Below are 15,093 nucleotides of genomic sequence, written 5' to 3'. Positions count from 1 at the left end.
CAGCTGCTTGCCTCTCAGGGGATGCTGAGAATGCCATGTGAGGAGCGCATGCCAGGCTGTGATGGCTGCCATCCAGCCAGGCACGGTTTTAATGGCTGTAATCACTTGTCTTTGGCTGTTTCAGTGGAGTCTTTGCCCATGGGAGTAAAAAAGTATAGAAAGAAAAGAGACTAGTGATTGAAAGTAGGAGGGATAATGGGTTTTGTTTCCAGCTTAATCACAGAAGAAAATTAGCTTTGATTCCAGCTCTAATGATCCTGAATGGGGTGTCCTGGACAGGTATGTGCTACGGAGATAAAAGACACATAAAAAATAGATAAAAAAAGCATCTTGTCATGTGTTGCCTATAGATAATTATTATGTAATTATTATTTCCTAGGAAGGAAAGCAGTTAGAACTGCCTGGAAAGTTGTGTTTTCTCCGTAGAACCACTCATCCTTTTTTCTATTTTTCTTTATCAGTGCTGCCCTCCTTCATCAAAACTCCCCACGACATCACCAGCCGGACAGGGACAACGGCACGGCTGGAGTGTGCAGCTGAAGGACACCCCACCCCACAAATTGCCTGGCAGAAAGATGGGGGCACAGACTTCCCTGCAGCCCGGGAACGCCGCATGCACGTCATGCCTGATGACGATGTCTTCTTCATTACGGATGTGAAGATAGAAGATATGGGTGTCTACAGCTGCACAGCACAGAACTCTGCAGGGTCTGTGCTTGCAAATGCCACCCTGACTGTACTGGGTAAGATGCCTGAGAGTCCCTGAAAGACTGACTGGTCTAGAAGCAGGAACTGGAAGGGATTGTTCTTTAGCAGTTGCAGAAAGGGGACAAAGAGGCCATGCTCTGTGTTTTTCTTGTTCATTCTTCTACACTGTAGTTAACTGGGGAAAAAAACCTGCTAATTAAAAAAAAGGAGCTTTGAGTCACATTTCCTCTGTTCTGGGGAGCCCCTGTAGCCATGCTATTTCCTACCTAGGAAATTGACTTCAAAAGGAATTTGTGCTCTCTTTCTCTGGCCTTGCCAGATTATCCACGTGTGTCAGCCATTGCCTCTTTAGCCGAGGCTTTTTCTCTGTAGTGAACCCTACCACCACCAAGAGACTGCTTTGGTCGTGATTTTTAGATCTGTTTGGTACACAGCTTCCATAGTCCTAGGCACGTGGCCACATACTGCACTGCCAAGTATTTGTCTGCAGAAACATGAGTTATGTTCAATGCTGTTAAAAGAAAAATGTTGTCGTGGTATCCCCACGAATTAATTTCTGCTTTATTCCCCTGCAGAGACGCCGTCTCTGATTCACCCACTGGAAGACCACGTAGTGTCTGTAGGTGAGACTGTGGCTCTTCAGTGCAAAGCCACGGGGAGCCCACCGCCCCGCATTACCTGGCTGAAAGGCGACCAGCCCCTGATCGTGACAGAAAGGCATCACTTCACCTCTGGCAACCAGCTCCTCATCGTTAGGAATGTTGTCTTGGAAGACGCTGGGAAATACACCTGTGAGATGTCCAACACCCTGGGGACAGAGCGTGCGCACAGCCACGTGAGCATCTTACAGTCTCTTGGCTGCAGAAAGGACCGTACCACTGTGGGGATCATCACCATTGCTGTGGTGTGTAGCATCGTGCTGACTTCGCTGGTCTGGGTCTGCATCATCTACCAAACCAGAAAGAAGAGTGAGGAATACAGTGTGACCAACACAGGTACCTCCAGTATCCTGCTGAGGCTTTCCCTAACCTGCTGTGTTATCAGACTTCCCACCGGGGCCAAATCAGCATGTCAGGTAGCCACAGTCTTACTGTTGGCTTTTCTCAGTGGTTCTCTTGGCTGCAGCAGCTGGAACCACCCTTTGCCTGCATGTTTACGGCTGCATTTCTGCCCTTGGCTGGCTCCTCAGAAAGGTCTTTTCCAAGTGGAAGTAGTTTCAACTGTTGTTTTGCAACTTTAATTTTCCATGACTGTAAATGATAACTGACTCTTGAGATAGTCAGATGCCCACAATTGTGAGATTGTGATGAGATTGAGATTGTGATGCCCACAGTGCTTAGATCCTGTCTTAACTTCTTGAGAATCTGTATTTTCAAAGACTGCATGTTCTGAACATAGAAAAGTGAGCCTCTGAAGCTGGAAACCCTTTTTCCATATTGCCTGTAAGAGCTGTTGTAACCATACTGATGATGGGCATCCCTCTCTTCCTGGGGGAAGGAAGGAGTGCTTATTGCTTTCTGCCAGTCTTCCAAGGGGATAATAAGGTGCTGAACCAAACATCGCAGGGATAAAAACTCTCCTGCCATCAGCTTTAAACAGTCTCTGTACAGAAGTAAGGCAAAACTACTTTAAGGCTTCCCTGTTCTCACATATTTGGTCTTCCTGTATTGCTATTAGATTTAGATATAAGCATGAGGTGGACTTAAGTAGGAAACGTTGGATACCATGTCACCAGTGCCATGTCTAAGTGGGATTTTTGTCTCCCTTCTATTCAGTCCTGGTGTACTTGAGTTTCACTTGGTATTTAAATGGCAGGGGAAAGTAAAACTGCCTGATACGAGATGGAGAAAGCCAAGGGCAGCTAAGTGACTTGGACTTTGCCTGCTGAAGTCAGAATCCCTGCCCTCCAGAAGCCTGTTCTTCATGGCTCTGGGGGACAGAGGACACGAATCAAATGAGGTGTGCTGGATTTCAGGTGATAAGCTCTTATGGGTTGTGAAGAGACAGTTCCACTTCGTCCTGGCAGTGCCAAACATCCAGAACATCAGTTTATCAGCATTAAATCTCACAGCTTCAGGCTTTGAAAAAATTGGGAGTGGGGTTGCTGAGAATCATTAGGAGATTCTAGGCAGCTGAATTCTAATTCACTGCTCTTACAGAAAATACCGTGTATATACAGATCTGGTCCTCAGTCCCTCTTGAAAATGTGATTTGAGATGTAATACAAACAGAAGAAGCCTTTCTGTTTTCCTAGGAATTCATGTCTTTCTCCCACTGCTGCAGATGAGACCATTGTGCCTCCAGACGTGCCGAGCTACTTGTCCTCACAAGGGACTCTTTCTGACCGGCAGGAAGCGGTCGTCAGAGGAGATAACCAGCAGCCTAATGGACACATAGACAGCAATGGTGAGAACCAGTCATTTCTTCTGTAATACTGCATCTGAACGTGGTGCAGGGATGGAAAAAATACAGTGTCAATATTCCTGTGCTTGTTATGAGTTAGCTGATAGATCTCCGCACTGGAATTCTCTGGCCTCTGCATTTATGCAGAACAAGGACTCTCTCACTTTGCAAAGCTACCCTACCCTGTTATAACTTAGTTTAATTAAGCAGATTAAGCAGACAGCTTCAAAACTGCTCAGTCAGGCCATAATGAGTTGTTGGTTTGTTTGTTTGTTTTTTTCCTGCTAATTTTGGATTAGTTCTTTGGCACTGGAGTTACTATAGTTAAGCTTTACTAGAAGGTACATTAGCATGGCCTGTCCCTGCCTTCAGGCTTAGAAATTAAATGCTGGGGTTTTACAGTATTTAAACATGGCACATTAGGAAAGAAAAGGTAACTGTTCTGAGCTAAGATTCTCCGAAGATTAGACATCACTTATAATTTTAAGCTAATGTTTAACAGAATCTATTATCTTCACTGCTGTTTTTCCCTTTTGCAGCTTTTATGGGTAGAAATATGACTAACAAGTCATTCAGCTGAGGGCAGATGGTTGTAATCTGTAGCCAGATGGTTCGTTTGTTACAGGTATGTGTCAGACTGATGCTGGAAGGTGTCCAGATGCTGAAGCTCCCACTGTAGGTTGCAGACAGCCAAAGCTGTGCATCGGCTATAATAAAGACACTTGGAAAACTGAAGACACGGCTGATGGAATGCTTGTTCCAGATAAGACAGGTACAAAACTCATTAATCTAGAAAGGTATTTCGTGTTTGTACAGATCAGAAAGCCCTGCGAGTCAGACAGCAATGAGACGAGAAATTGTTACCTTCAGAAAAAGAGGCCAGGATGTTTCTCAGGTGTGAGCACAATAAATTACTTTCTCCTGCTTGCTTTGATCCTCTCTCAAAGTTGGATAGTTTGAATTCAAGGGCCCATCAGAAGGAGGAGGGCTGAAGCTTGTGCTGGCCGTCGCTCACAGCTGGCTGAGGGGTGTTTTGATTTGAGCTGTTCCTAAAATGAAGAGAGCCCTTCCAAACTGAAGGTGTTAAAATTTTTTCATGGTCTTTAAAGGCGCTGTCATCTTCAAAGCTCAGCTTTTCTTTTCTTTTTTAATTTGAATGTTCAGAATTTTACTGTTGTTTTGGGCACTGCACCTGCTGCTTCTCTGTGCCAATTTCTTGGGTGTTACACTTTCCTATTTTTAGGATAAATTCTCTCTCCAGGAGAAACAGTAAAGTAGAATAATGAAAAGCTGTCAAGTGCACTCAGGAAACTAACTTTCAAAACTCAGAACCTCCTTTCATCTTGCTGCTTTGAATTCTGCTCAGCTGCTGTTCCCACTAGCAGCAATAAAGTATCCTGAGATAACAATACGATTTGACAGTGATCCCTATAAAGGAGCAGCACAAAAATAAGAAAGGCAAATTGGTATTTTAAAGCGGTTATAGCAAAGTTCCAGTTTCTATTTCTGCCCTGACTAGAAAGTCTGGAAAAGGAAACAAGTGTATGGTAGATTTTTAAAAAGGAAATCAAAGCTTCTTTGGAGTTAGAAAAAAAAACACCAAAAACTCAGCTAGTTCTTGGAACTGCCTTTAGTGACAGGACAGCTGCTGAGTTGTGACAAGCACAAGTCTTTGCTAACCCTGAATGTGAAGCAGAAGATGTCCATATTATCTATCGAGCGAGCTTCCCGCTCTGCCGAGTGTTCTGTGTGTCTCAGTGCTGGCAAATTCAGCTGGTCGATCTGCATTTGTTGCTGTTTTCTCTTCCTTCTGGAAAGGCTATGGCCTGCCCGTTGTGTGCACAGACTGCAGCGGCAGCACAGACAGCATGAACATCCACATCTGTCCCGGCGAGTCGCAGTACTACGCGGAGGGCCTTCAGACTCTGGATGCTTCCTACCACAATGCACTGAGCAGCAAGGAACGGAGCAGGAAGAGGGGTGCAGGCACCACCAGCCTTCTTCATCCGCAGCAGTGCAATGGGATTGCCAGCAAGAGGATGGAAGCTGATGGGACCCTTTACCCCAGCAACCACGACAGAATAACAGCCGTGAGCACCGCCAGCCCTCTGCTTGCAGACCAACACGGTACGCCGTGCCCCGTTTGCTTTTTTAACTGGGCTCAAGGGCAGGAATGACAGCGGCAGGGTTGGCTGTGTGCGTACTGCTGGCGGGCTGAGCACCAGCTAACCGCGCTGCTTTGCTTTTCTGCAGGCTCTTCGCAATCAGGAGCAAAGCCTTCAGAGCTTAACAACCTGAACTTGGTGAGAGCTTCGCCGGCAGGAGGGTCACTAAAGCAACTGAACGTGCTTCCTGAAATTCCCCCAACACTACTGGATCTGCAGAGCGAAGCAGAAGCAAAACAGGCCCTCCTGGCCAATGGCTTCACACCCAAGTCGTGCGACTCCAGTCATGCGTTGAAGCCCTCGAGCAGATCGATAGACTGAGAGGACAGACTGCCATGTGCAAAGCAACAAACGTGCTATTATTATTACTATTTTTTGCACAGAGCATAGAGGCTACTTACTTCTACCTCAAATCTTGAACTGATCACCTGTCAAAGGCAAAACAGCTGAGGTATGAGAAACAAGCTTGTATGGGGAACAAACTCCTGTTCGAGCGTCATCTGTTTGTACATAGTTTAAAACTTCCCTGTGAAGTATGAAGCATTCAAAAGTTGACTTGCATATGAAGCACATAAATGCAAGAGTTATTGTGTAAAGAGAAAAGTATTTGATACAATTGTACATAAGAGTTTTCATATATAAATATATATATAAATATATATATATATATCTTTTACAGAGGCTATTTTAATCTTTAGTGCATGGAAAACTGAGTGAAATTTTACAATTTTGGCAATACTGTTTTCAGTATCAGGTTGCTGTTAAACTTTGTGAGAGAAATAATTCTGGTGCCTTAAATGCATAAACAGAAATTTAAAAAGCCAGACTGTTCCAAAGGGATTGTCCTCTTTCCAGTGGAAGTCCCTTTAAATCAAGTATCAATTGGGTTACTTAGCACAAATTCTTTCCCCTCTGAAATTTATTGCACTTAACACATTTAAACAGGGATCTGCAACTGTTTGAAATGAAGCTTACAGGAATAAAGAAAACAAGCAGTGAGGAATTACATAGCAACCTGATTGTTTTCCTGTTTGTGGAAGAACTTAAATTCCATTATTTTTCAACACTGCATCAGAGTTTGTATTTTCCCTATGACACATTCGAGCAGACCACACAAGTGGCACGAAATAATTCAGCAACAGTGCAGAGCCCCAGAACAACCCGACCAAATGGAGACCGTGACTAGCGAGCAGTCGTTCCCACCATAAACGATTCATGCAGTAAGCCGTGGGGTGGCCTCATGCGTGGCACCTCTCAAAAGCTTGGCAGCAGCAGGCATTCTGTGCCCAGCCGTGCCGCATCGCTCGCCACCGACACAGCCGAGCTGCAGGCGCTGCCCCCAGTGGAGAGGAGCCTGCGGTGCTGCAGCCCGGCCCCGCGCAGGAGCAGCGCTCAGCCCTGCCCTGTGCTTCACCACGTTGCCTAAGCAAGCAGTACACGTCTGTCCTGGAGGGGGGTTCAAAACCATGGAGCTGCTGTGACAACAGAAATTAAGTCCCGCTCTGACAGCTGTACCCTTACTTCATCTGATACTCACTTTCTCCCTGCAGTACAATATTCCTGTTGCTTGTTCGACACCATCGCCCTGATCTGCAGCCAGACTGTAGGTGAAAATATCCGCTTCCAATTAATTATGCTGCCTCGTGTAGCAATTCTGGGCTGTTCAGAAATAGTCTCCTTTAGAAGAGAAACTGTGGTTGAAACTACACCTTAAAATGGAAATGTCCAAAATATTTTTACTTGGTCTTTTAAGTTCATCCATGAATGGGGGGTAAAAAAAATGCCCATTTTGGTGAAACAGATCTTTGTCACTTCTAACTTCAGTTTGAAGCTTTTTATTCATAGAAAGGCTGCTTTCTGTTGGTGTTGGTACCTGTGGATGGAGGACTCCCTTCCAGTTATTTATAATTTGAGTTCTGCTAATATAAGGTTGCTAACTCTGGTGATGACTACTTTGGGGAAAGGTTTATTAGGGGTTTTGTTACTTTTTTCCTTAGGAGCAACACAAATGCCAGTTCCACTGCAGCAGAATCGAGTGGAAATCTACTTTTGCTAAGACTGTGGCTCACAACATGCAGAAACACTGCAGTTTGGGTTCAGATCCATTACTTTTGTATCTGTCTGAGACCTACCACACCTGTGGGATTTTAATAAAGTCACGTGCTGCCCTGCAATGGCAACGTGCCCATTTATTTTAACGTTGGTCGTGTCCCACCTTACCTTGAGGCCGACATCTCCTGTAAGGAAGGATCTGCGTCTTCTGCACGGCAGCTGAAGGCGAGCTTTGCTGTAAACAAGCCAACTGAGCCCGACCTTAATGAAGCAAAGCATAATTTAGCCAGGTACCTGTCTGTATCAGTTTCTGACTGTTGACACGTTTGCACTTTGAGACAGGTGGCTAATTATGTTGAGTGCCAAGTCTGTTCCAAGCAAAGGAAATGGATGTTAGAAAATCATAAACCGAGCGTATGTGAGCGTATGTTTCCCTTTCCTCAAGGGAAAGGCATGCTTCAAAACCAGCTCAGTGAGGATGGGGGGACTGGGAACACAGGAATGACTTAACTGACGACTCATTTTGCTGGCAGAAATGTCATCACCATTGCAGAGACAAAGCATAGTTGCCACATTAACATTTGAAAATGATGTTTCTGAGTAAAGATAACTGCCTAACGTTCTGACTTCCACTAAATATGTGAATTTGCTGCTTCTAAGAGGCAATGTGAAAGAGGAAGTATTACTTTTGTGTACAAAGTTATTTATTTATTAGAAAATTTGGTACAATGTTGTACATTGAAAAACATGTAAGATATTAAAGTGTCTAACAAATGCATTGAAGTGTCTTTAATAAAGGTTCATTTATAATATTACAGCTTTTTTGTTGAGTGAGCTTTTGGGAGTTTCAGTTAAAAACCTAAATAAAATTCTAATCCATTGCTATACTCTTTTCTGACTTTCTCTGATGAAGGTACAAAATAACTGCCAGAACATCCCTTTGTGAACTCAGACCCACAAATGTAACCTCAGGTACTGCAGAGCAGTGTGAGCCTCTGGCAGCCCGACCTGGGGATGGGGTGGAAGCTGGGGGCTGCACTAAAAGATACCACAGAGAACTCATTTGAGAAACAGTTCTGATACATGGACTGCTGAAGTATCTGGCAAGTACTGCTATCTTGGCACGGAAAGCAGAACAGATGGGTGTATGTGTAAGCATGTAAGAAAAATGGGGCCAGATAGCACCAGATTCAGCTGCAGTTGTGAACACCTTTGGCTTTCTCAAACCCAAACCCCACCCCGTCTAGAAATCAGAGGCAATTTGTGATTGAGAGAAGAGTGAATTCCCACTTAAACTAAATTCAATTTCTGCATATTAAAAGTATTCTTCAGTTGCTAATTCAAAGTACAGCTCAGCTTTTCTGAGAGCATCTGATAATTCCCTCTACACATGTAGGAGTTAAAGTATTTTAAAATGGAAAAGAGAGATCCTTTAAGCCAATGCCTTGAGATTCAACATTATCCCAGGAATGGAATAAGACAAATTTGTCAAGTTTCACTAATCTTGAAATAACTGCCAAAATGTATCTAAGAGCTCAAGGCAAACAGGCAGGAGAGGAAAAACACTGCAGTGTATTTTTCACGTCCTCCTCCCTTGTAGTCCCAGAACTAAGTGTCATTTCCAGCAGCATCAGTGCACTGCTGTGTGCAGAGCAGCCCCTCTCCCCACTTGCCTGCTGCTGCTGGACGTGGACAGGTCCTTCCTGCGGTGTGCTGGGTGCAGGGCAGGTCCTGCAGGGCACAAGAAGGGGACGCGCCTGGAGGTGGAAATACAGCAAACAGCTCAGTAGGGCAAACCCATGGCAATTAATTAACTGCTGTGGTGGGGGTTTTTTCAGCTAAATTTACTGTCACTGCAGTCCCAGATGGACACCGAGTGCAGGCTGACGCAGCCCTGGGTACCGAGCAGCCAGAAGGTGCCTTAACCTCCCCTTCTACCCACTGACCATTCAACCTCAGCAAAAAGAGATAAGCAAATAAATAAAAATAAAAAGCAAGCATGAGCAAAGGCAGTTCTGCTGTTTACCAAACAAGCAGCCTTAATGTCACAGAACTGCAGAACTGGTTTCCCCCTGTTCCATGCATGGTTTAGTTTGCTAAAAATTTGGCTACTTTTTCAAGGTGGTGACGACAAGAACTGATTACGTAAACATGTAAACAACAAAAAACTGTATTTGGATGCGGGCACTGAGGCACCATTACTTTCAGCTCAAGTAATTAAATACCCCAACAGCAGTTCTGTCCCTCTCATCTGTTTAAAGAGCTTTAATAGAAAATACGATGCAGCTTTTAAGACCATGTAATAAATCTCCACCCTCCAATGCCCCTAAAACTGAGTCTGCTATATATAAAAGTTCATAAAGGAGACAACCTTCGAAGTGCTGCACTGTGCCATGGAAAGTGGGAGAAGTCAGCGGCCAAGACGGGACTTGGTTGCAATTCCCCGTTTTAATTGACGATTATTTTTAGGAGTTATGGTCTCTGTTCTGCACATTTTATTTGCCTGCCAAGTTTGGGACTCAGAAAAGTCTGATTGCTCTGTGATGGGATGACAGCATAATAAACCACCCCTCTTTAAGGAGAGCAACCAAACTGTTACACGTAGAACACAGGGAAACACATCATCAAACTTGACTTTGGTTACCTCAAAAACGTTGAGCAGACGGACAGAAGAGCATCCCATCCTTTGTGCCCGCAGTGGCCGTGCGTGCCAGGCAGCTGCCACATCCCACCACTGACCAGCAGCCGCCCTGCCCGGCCCCCTGCATGCCACCACAGCGTGACCCGAGGAGACAAAAGTCTCCCAGCAGCCTCCATCGTTCTGACGCAGCTGGGAACCTGCAGGCAGCCCAGGCCTCCCTGCACAAACACCCTCTGTGTCTAAAAACTTCCAAGCGTCACGTAGCCCAGTAAACTTGGCCAATTATTTCTTCCCCCCCCCCCCCCCTCGATTCTGGTGTTAATTTTAAGTTAGTAATTCCAATCGTGCCTTTTCCACCAAGCACGTCCCAGCACCATGTGGGCCACCACAGCTTCTCCTTCCTAGCACCACATCAACACAGAGGATTGCTCTGCCTGCCAGCAGCCCCCAGGAGCGCTTTGGAACCACCCCAACTCATGCACTCCCTTCTGGGCTCTGCCATTCCCAATCCCTGCTCCTTCACCGAGGGAGGAAGACCAAGGCAAGGCCAAACCGCAGGTCTTTGCTGAGGCACAGCTGTAAAATAATACAACACCGTGCTTTTACTGGAGAAATGTGACACTAATTAATAACGCCACGCTGGTTACCACGCAAGAACGCTTGCTGTGCACCTGTAGGCATAAACAGGAATATAAACTTTCACAAACACGGCTCAAAGTCAGAAACAAATGGATGATTGTCTCTTACAAAAAGCCCTCCCAGCCTGGAATACTGTCAGTGCTGTTGGCGGGCGGCAGGCTGTAAGTCTACCACAAACAGTAGAACCCTCCCAGTGTTACGAGGCAGGTGCCACCGAATTATGAACACTTGCTTTATTTCAGCTTCCTCGCTCAGCCCACGAGCTGGAGGTTTGCAAAACATTTCCCCTGCAGGAGTTCTAGCAACGCCTTTCACAGCCACTGTAATGAGCTATTTGCCCCCCAAACATCACTTTTTTTTGGCATAACTCTTACAATGACTTCACTCATTTTCCATGCAGGAAAAATTTCATGTTTGGGAAATTGGATTATTTGAGGATTTACTTTTCGTTAACAGTGAACGTGGAGTTCAGGCTGCTGGACAGCTGCTGTGGGCGCAGCCAAGAGGCGGCAGGAGGAAGAAGGCTGCTCTTGTGGGCAGACTCCTCCGTGGGGTCAGCAGCTTGGCGGGCTCTTCCACGAGGCCCAGCTCAGAGCAGCAGCTGGCGTGTCTTCTCATAGGTCCCCAAGAAGATGAACCCTCCCAGGCTGATGGCTGCCATCCGCGGGACGACACCTGCAAACAAGCTGGAGGCAAGGAAAAGGTGGCTTCAGAGCGAGAGCGGATGCTGCGCGGTTGGCTGCAAAGGCTTTGGGAAATAAAGCCAAAAAGAAAACCACCTCAGAAGGGAGGCCACCCCGTCCAGCCCAGCAGAGGTACACCAACATGGCCAGGATGCCTCTCTGCCAGGAGCTCCCGACAGACACAACAGCACAAACTCCCAGTAACATGTAACAAGGCCAGGAGGGAGGGACCAGGAATAACCCTGTGTTCAGCCATGACGATTTTCGTGCGCCTGATCCCACCAGTTCTTGGAAGTTGACAGGAAACTCACGCAAAGCCAATTACTCCAACACATCTAAGCTCACAGTTGGTTTAATAACTTCAGGATAGGCCAGTATTCCCTTCCAGAGGATTACAGGCTTCCTTTACTGTGAGCAAGGATTAAACATTAAGCTCAAATCTATCCACCTTCCTCTACTGACCGTTGGGAGGCCTCGGGCAGCTCAGGCTGGGCTGCACAGGGATGCTGCTGCCCTCGGCTCCGCACCATTCTGGGTGTCTGTCCGTGGTAGGACTGCATGCAAATCCCTGGGAAACCCAGCAGCTCTGCTGGCTCCCTGTGCCACTGCTCACACTGTGCTTGGGAAACCTCGGGCTGCAGTAACACTGGTTTTTGCTGTAATGAGCTTTGCTAAGGAGCCTGGAGCACACAAGCAGATGGAAACATTTTATGGCTTTACTAGACAGCAATTGGTCTATTACCATAATGACAGCTTTAAAACAGAGTAATTTGTACAAGGCATGTACGGACAGAGCACTGATAGGGCAAATCCTACAGCACAGCACTGCTCTCGGGACACACACCATCTTTCTCCTGCTGAATTAGACAGCACTTATTACAGGAGCAGCGGCAGGCAGTCATTTACAGAACAGCACATTCAGCACTCAGCTAGTACTCAAACAGAAGCAGATAACCAAGTTACCCAGCAGCTGTATCCCTGGCAGCACGCATTACTAACCATCACTTCCAAGAACCCCAGACATGCTACCCCCAACTTCATTTTCTCACCTGCCACCACGAGGTCTGTCCCTCCCAGACCTACAGCTCCCCCAAGGGCACGGAGAGCTGAGCTGTGCTGCAGGCTGATCCAAGCTGGGCCCTGCTGCAGCACGTGTGCCCCATCAGCTGATGAAATGAATGGTTTGCTTTCCAGCAACCCCACCAGAAACCCCTCAGATGGGCACAGTTCTGCCATCTATTTGTATCTGCACAGATTTTTACTTGTAGTGCTTTCATCTTTGACCCTGCCCCTCCTGTAACAGCGCTCTGTTCCCACTGGGCTTTTCCCCATTGCTGAAGCACGTCTCCCAGCTACTAATGAGATCCAGCACCAACAGCTGGATGGCCTCAACAGCTGTAATAAAAGCACAAAACATGACTGATTGGCAAAGAATAACGGTGGGCTTTCAGGTAAAGATACATCATGCTCTCCTCAACCATACGATTCGAAGACCCAGGAGTAACATTTAAATTCCAGGAAGAGGCCTGGCTGCAGGTGTGTTCAACCCACACCACAGGCCCTCCCCTCCATCTGGGAGCAGCTCTGCATTTCAGCATTCCTAACCCAGAAACAGACCTCAGTCCCACCGTTCCAACACCAAACGTTACATTTTGGGGCCACACCTCAACAGCTGAAAGCAGCAAGCCGCTGGCACGAGGGCTGCTGACGTGAGCCACATCTCTGAGATCAAGCCCTGGAGACCAGTGTGGTGCTGCCCTCTGTGCCACACTGCATCCTCACAGACCTGGAAGCTCAGCCATGGACATGAAGCAGAGAAACGCTCTGTCCCCAGTGAGCACAAAGTGGGACAAGCCATCTCACCCGATCTTTCCCATCAGTCAAAATAACACCTGTCTTCCTCACCAGTGAAGCTTCATCCATTGCTTTCAAACAGCACCACCTCCTTGCATGAAAAGCACTCAAAAAAGATAAATTTGCATTCATGTAAATGGTTCATTCCTCCATTGGTGGGACCTAAGGGGCACACAGATCCATTTGCCTCATTTCTTCTCTATCTCCTCTGCAGGCCTGTCTCTCTGGACAGAAGGGGATGTGAAATTTCTTGGAGTGAAGCAGAGGGATTTACTAGGTGCAAAACAGGAAGTTGAGCCCTGCGCTCTGGTTTTAATAAGGTGGCAATAAGCAATGCATCTTTCTGCCCCCAGAATTCCTCCTCTTCAAATACAAGATTTATTAGAGAAGTCATAAATCACTTCATGTTGCAACTGGCCAAAAAAGGCCGACGTTTTTATTGTTTTTGATAAATAGATTTATAATTGGCAGCAGGCATGGCAGTCTCTGCGTTTATTTTTCCCAAGACTTTCTTCCTTGTCCTTGCAGCTGACACAGCTTGGCCTACTTTACATTTTACTTTTTCTCTAGATCACTTATTGTTTTGATTTCAATTGAATTGCATTCCCTTTGGTCCCAGTCCACGGGTACTATCTTTAGGCAGAGTTTAATCGGGGGTTGTTTAGAAAAGGGCACTGCTGAAACACCCTGAAAAGAACATAAACATCTATTTTTATTTTCTGCTCTTGGCAGAGGAAGGGGAAGCTTCCCCCAGCCAAACCCATCTTGTTCTGCCCTCCAACATCAGCTTCCATCAGCTGCACAAGAGGACCTGGAACGCATCCTCAGATGGACACCTCAAAGAGAGGCCCTGAGACAGCCATCCACGCAGCCTGGTGGTGCACACAGCTGGACAGCTTCCTGGAGTGACTGTCCAGAACTTCCTGCAATTTGTTTCAAATTATTTCCCACATGTGTAGAAAGAGGACAGAACTTTTACTGGCCGCGTGAGCATGGATCAGATGTTAAGAGAAAACTATCTCCTGCAAAGCCAAAATGTACATGCTGCTTTCAAGCAGCAGTTTACAAATGTTAGAGCAGCACCCCGAAAGTATCGGCCACATCAGGAGGATTACAAGCCTATAAAAATTATAGCAAAAAGCTCTGAGTAAAGCTTCCACAAAAACCTTCATTTCTCTTTCAGCTCAAGGGCAGGTGAGACACAGACCCCAGCAAAGGAAGCACAGGCTGGAGCTCATGGGCAGAGGAGCCTCTACTTGCTGAGGTTGAGATGAATATTCTGTATATTGACTTTGAGAGACCAATAACCAGTGTGACTTGCACTCAAACAGGGCAGGGTAACATAAACGAAGCAGGTGTCTAAACTCTAATAATAATTTATAAGCCTGGGACACTTTCTTCAAAAGCTCTCAAGATGTTCCACAAATGCTACCAAAGGACTGTTTTTTCACAGCATCGCTCCAAGGTCAGAATGGCAATTCTCATTCTCAGGAATGAGTAAAGTGAGGCAAATTAGGAGATTGAATTGACATCATCCCAGACTTCCTATAACAGCTCGAAGAAAGCCCAGAACAACATTTCTACACCCTGGTGACAGCAGGAAAGCAGCTGGATAACTGCTCTGGAGCTGCTCATATCGATTAAAACGATGCCTGCTTCAGAAAACCTGCACTTTTTGCCATGAATGCTTCCATTATGCTTCTCAGTATCAGCAAATATAAAGGAACAGAGGACACCTTGCAAGTGTTGTGAATGTCAGTAGGAAGCTGCCAAGAGAAGACCACCCATAATGGACACAGAGCTCCTGTGCCAGCACTCCCTGATGTCTCAGGAGGTGATGTGATTCACACACCTTGAGATTAAACCGTGGCACTAATGCCACAAAACTGTGTGCATGACCAAAGTTTAAATGGATCCATAACACAAACACGTTCATGGAGGTAAGTCC

The 15,093-nt window shown here is 46.2% G+C and overlaps 2 protein-coding genes across 7 annotated transcripts in view; one reads left to right on the top strand and one right to left on the bottom strand.

The window, feature by feature from the left end:
- LRIG1 (leucine rich repeats and immunoglobulin like domains 1) overlaps positions 1–8,140 on the top strand; it is an 80,805-nt gene extending 72,665 nt beyond the window's left edge. The window contains exons 14-19 of one of the 2 annotated variants that reach the window (XM_052678848.1): positions 462–743; positions 1,284–1,703; positions 2,992–3,114; positions 3,737–3,883; positions 4,930–5,238; positions 5,365–8,140. In XM_052678848.1, coding sequence (XP_052534808.1) covers positions 462–743; positions 1,284–1,703; positions 2,992–3,114; positions 3,737–3,883; positions 4,930–5,238; positions 5,365–5,597 — 1,514 coding nt within the window. In that variant the 3' untranslated portion in view covers positions 5,598–8,140. Of the gene's footprint in view, positions 1–461; positions 744–1,283; positions 1,704–2,991; positions 3,115–3,718; positions 3,884–4,929; positions 5,239–5,364 lie in introns of both variants that reach the window. The other variant, XM_052678849.1, reaches the window with a different exon arrangement.
- Positions 8,141–8,193: 53 nt separating this feature from the next.
- SLC25A26 (solute carrier family 25 member 26) overlaps positions 8,194–15,093 on the bottom strand; it is an 83,867-nt gene continuing 76,967 nt past the window's right edge. For 3 of the 5 annotated variants that reach the window (XM_052678850.1, XM_052678852.1, XM_052678855.1), the window contains one exon: positions 8,194–9,085. In XM_052678850.1, the coding sequence (XP_052534810.1) occupies positions 8,959–9,085 (127 nt within the window). In that variant the 3' untranslated portion in view covers positions 8,194–8,958. Of the gene's footprint in view, positions 9,086–9,836; positions 11,295–15,093 lie in introns of those variants that run through there. The other 2 variants (XM_052678851.1, XM_052678853.1) reach the window with 1 other exon arrangement.

This window comes from Tympanuchus pallidicinctus, unplaced genomic scaffold (assembly GCF_026119805.1).
Source record: "Tympanuchus pallidicinctus isolate F22 unplaced genomic scaffold, pur_lepc_1.0 scaffold17, whole genome shotgun sequence".
NCBI lineage: Eukaryota > Metazoa > Chordata > Aves > Galliformes > Phasianidae > Tympanuchus > Tympanuchus pallidicinctus.
The sequence above is the reverse complement of the archived record's forward strand: the minus strand, read 5'-3'. Positions and strand labels throughout refer to the sequence as shown.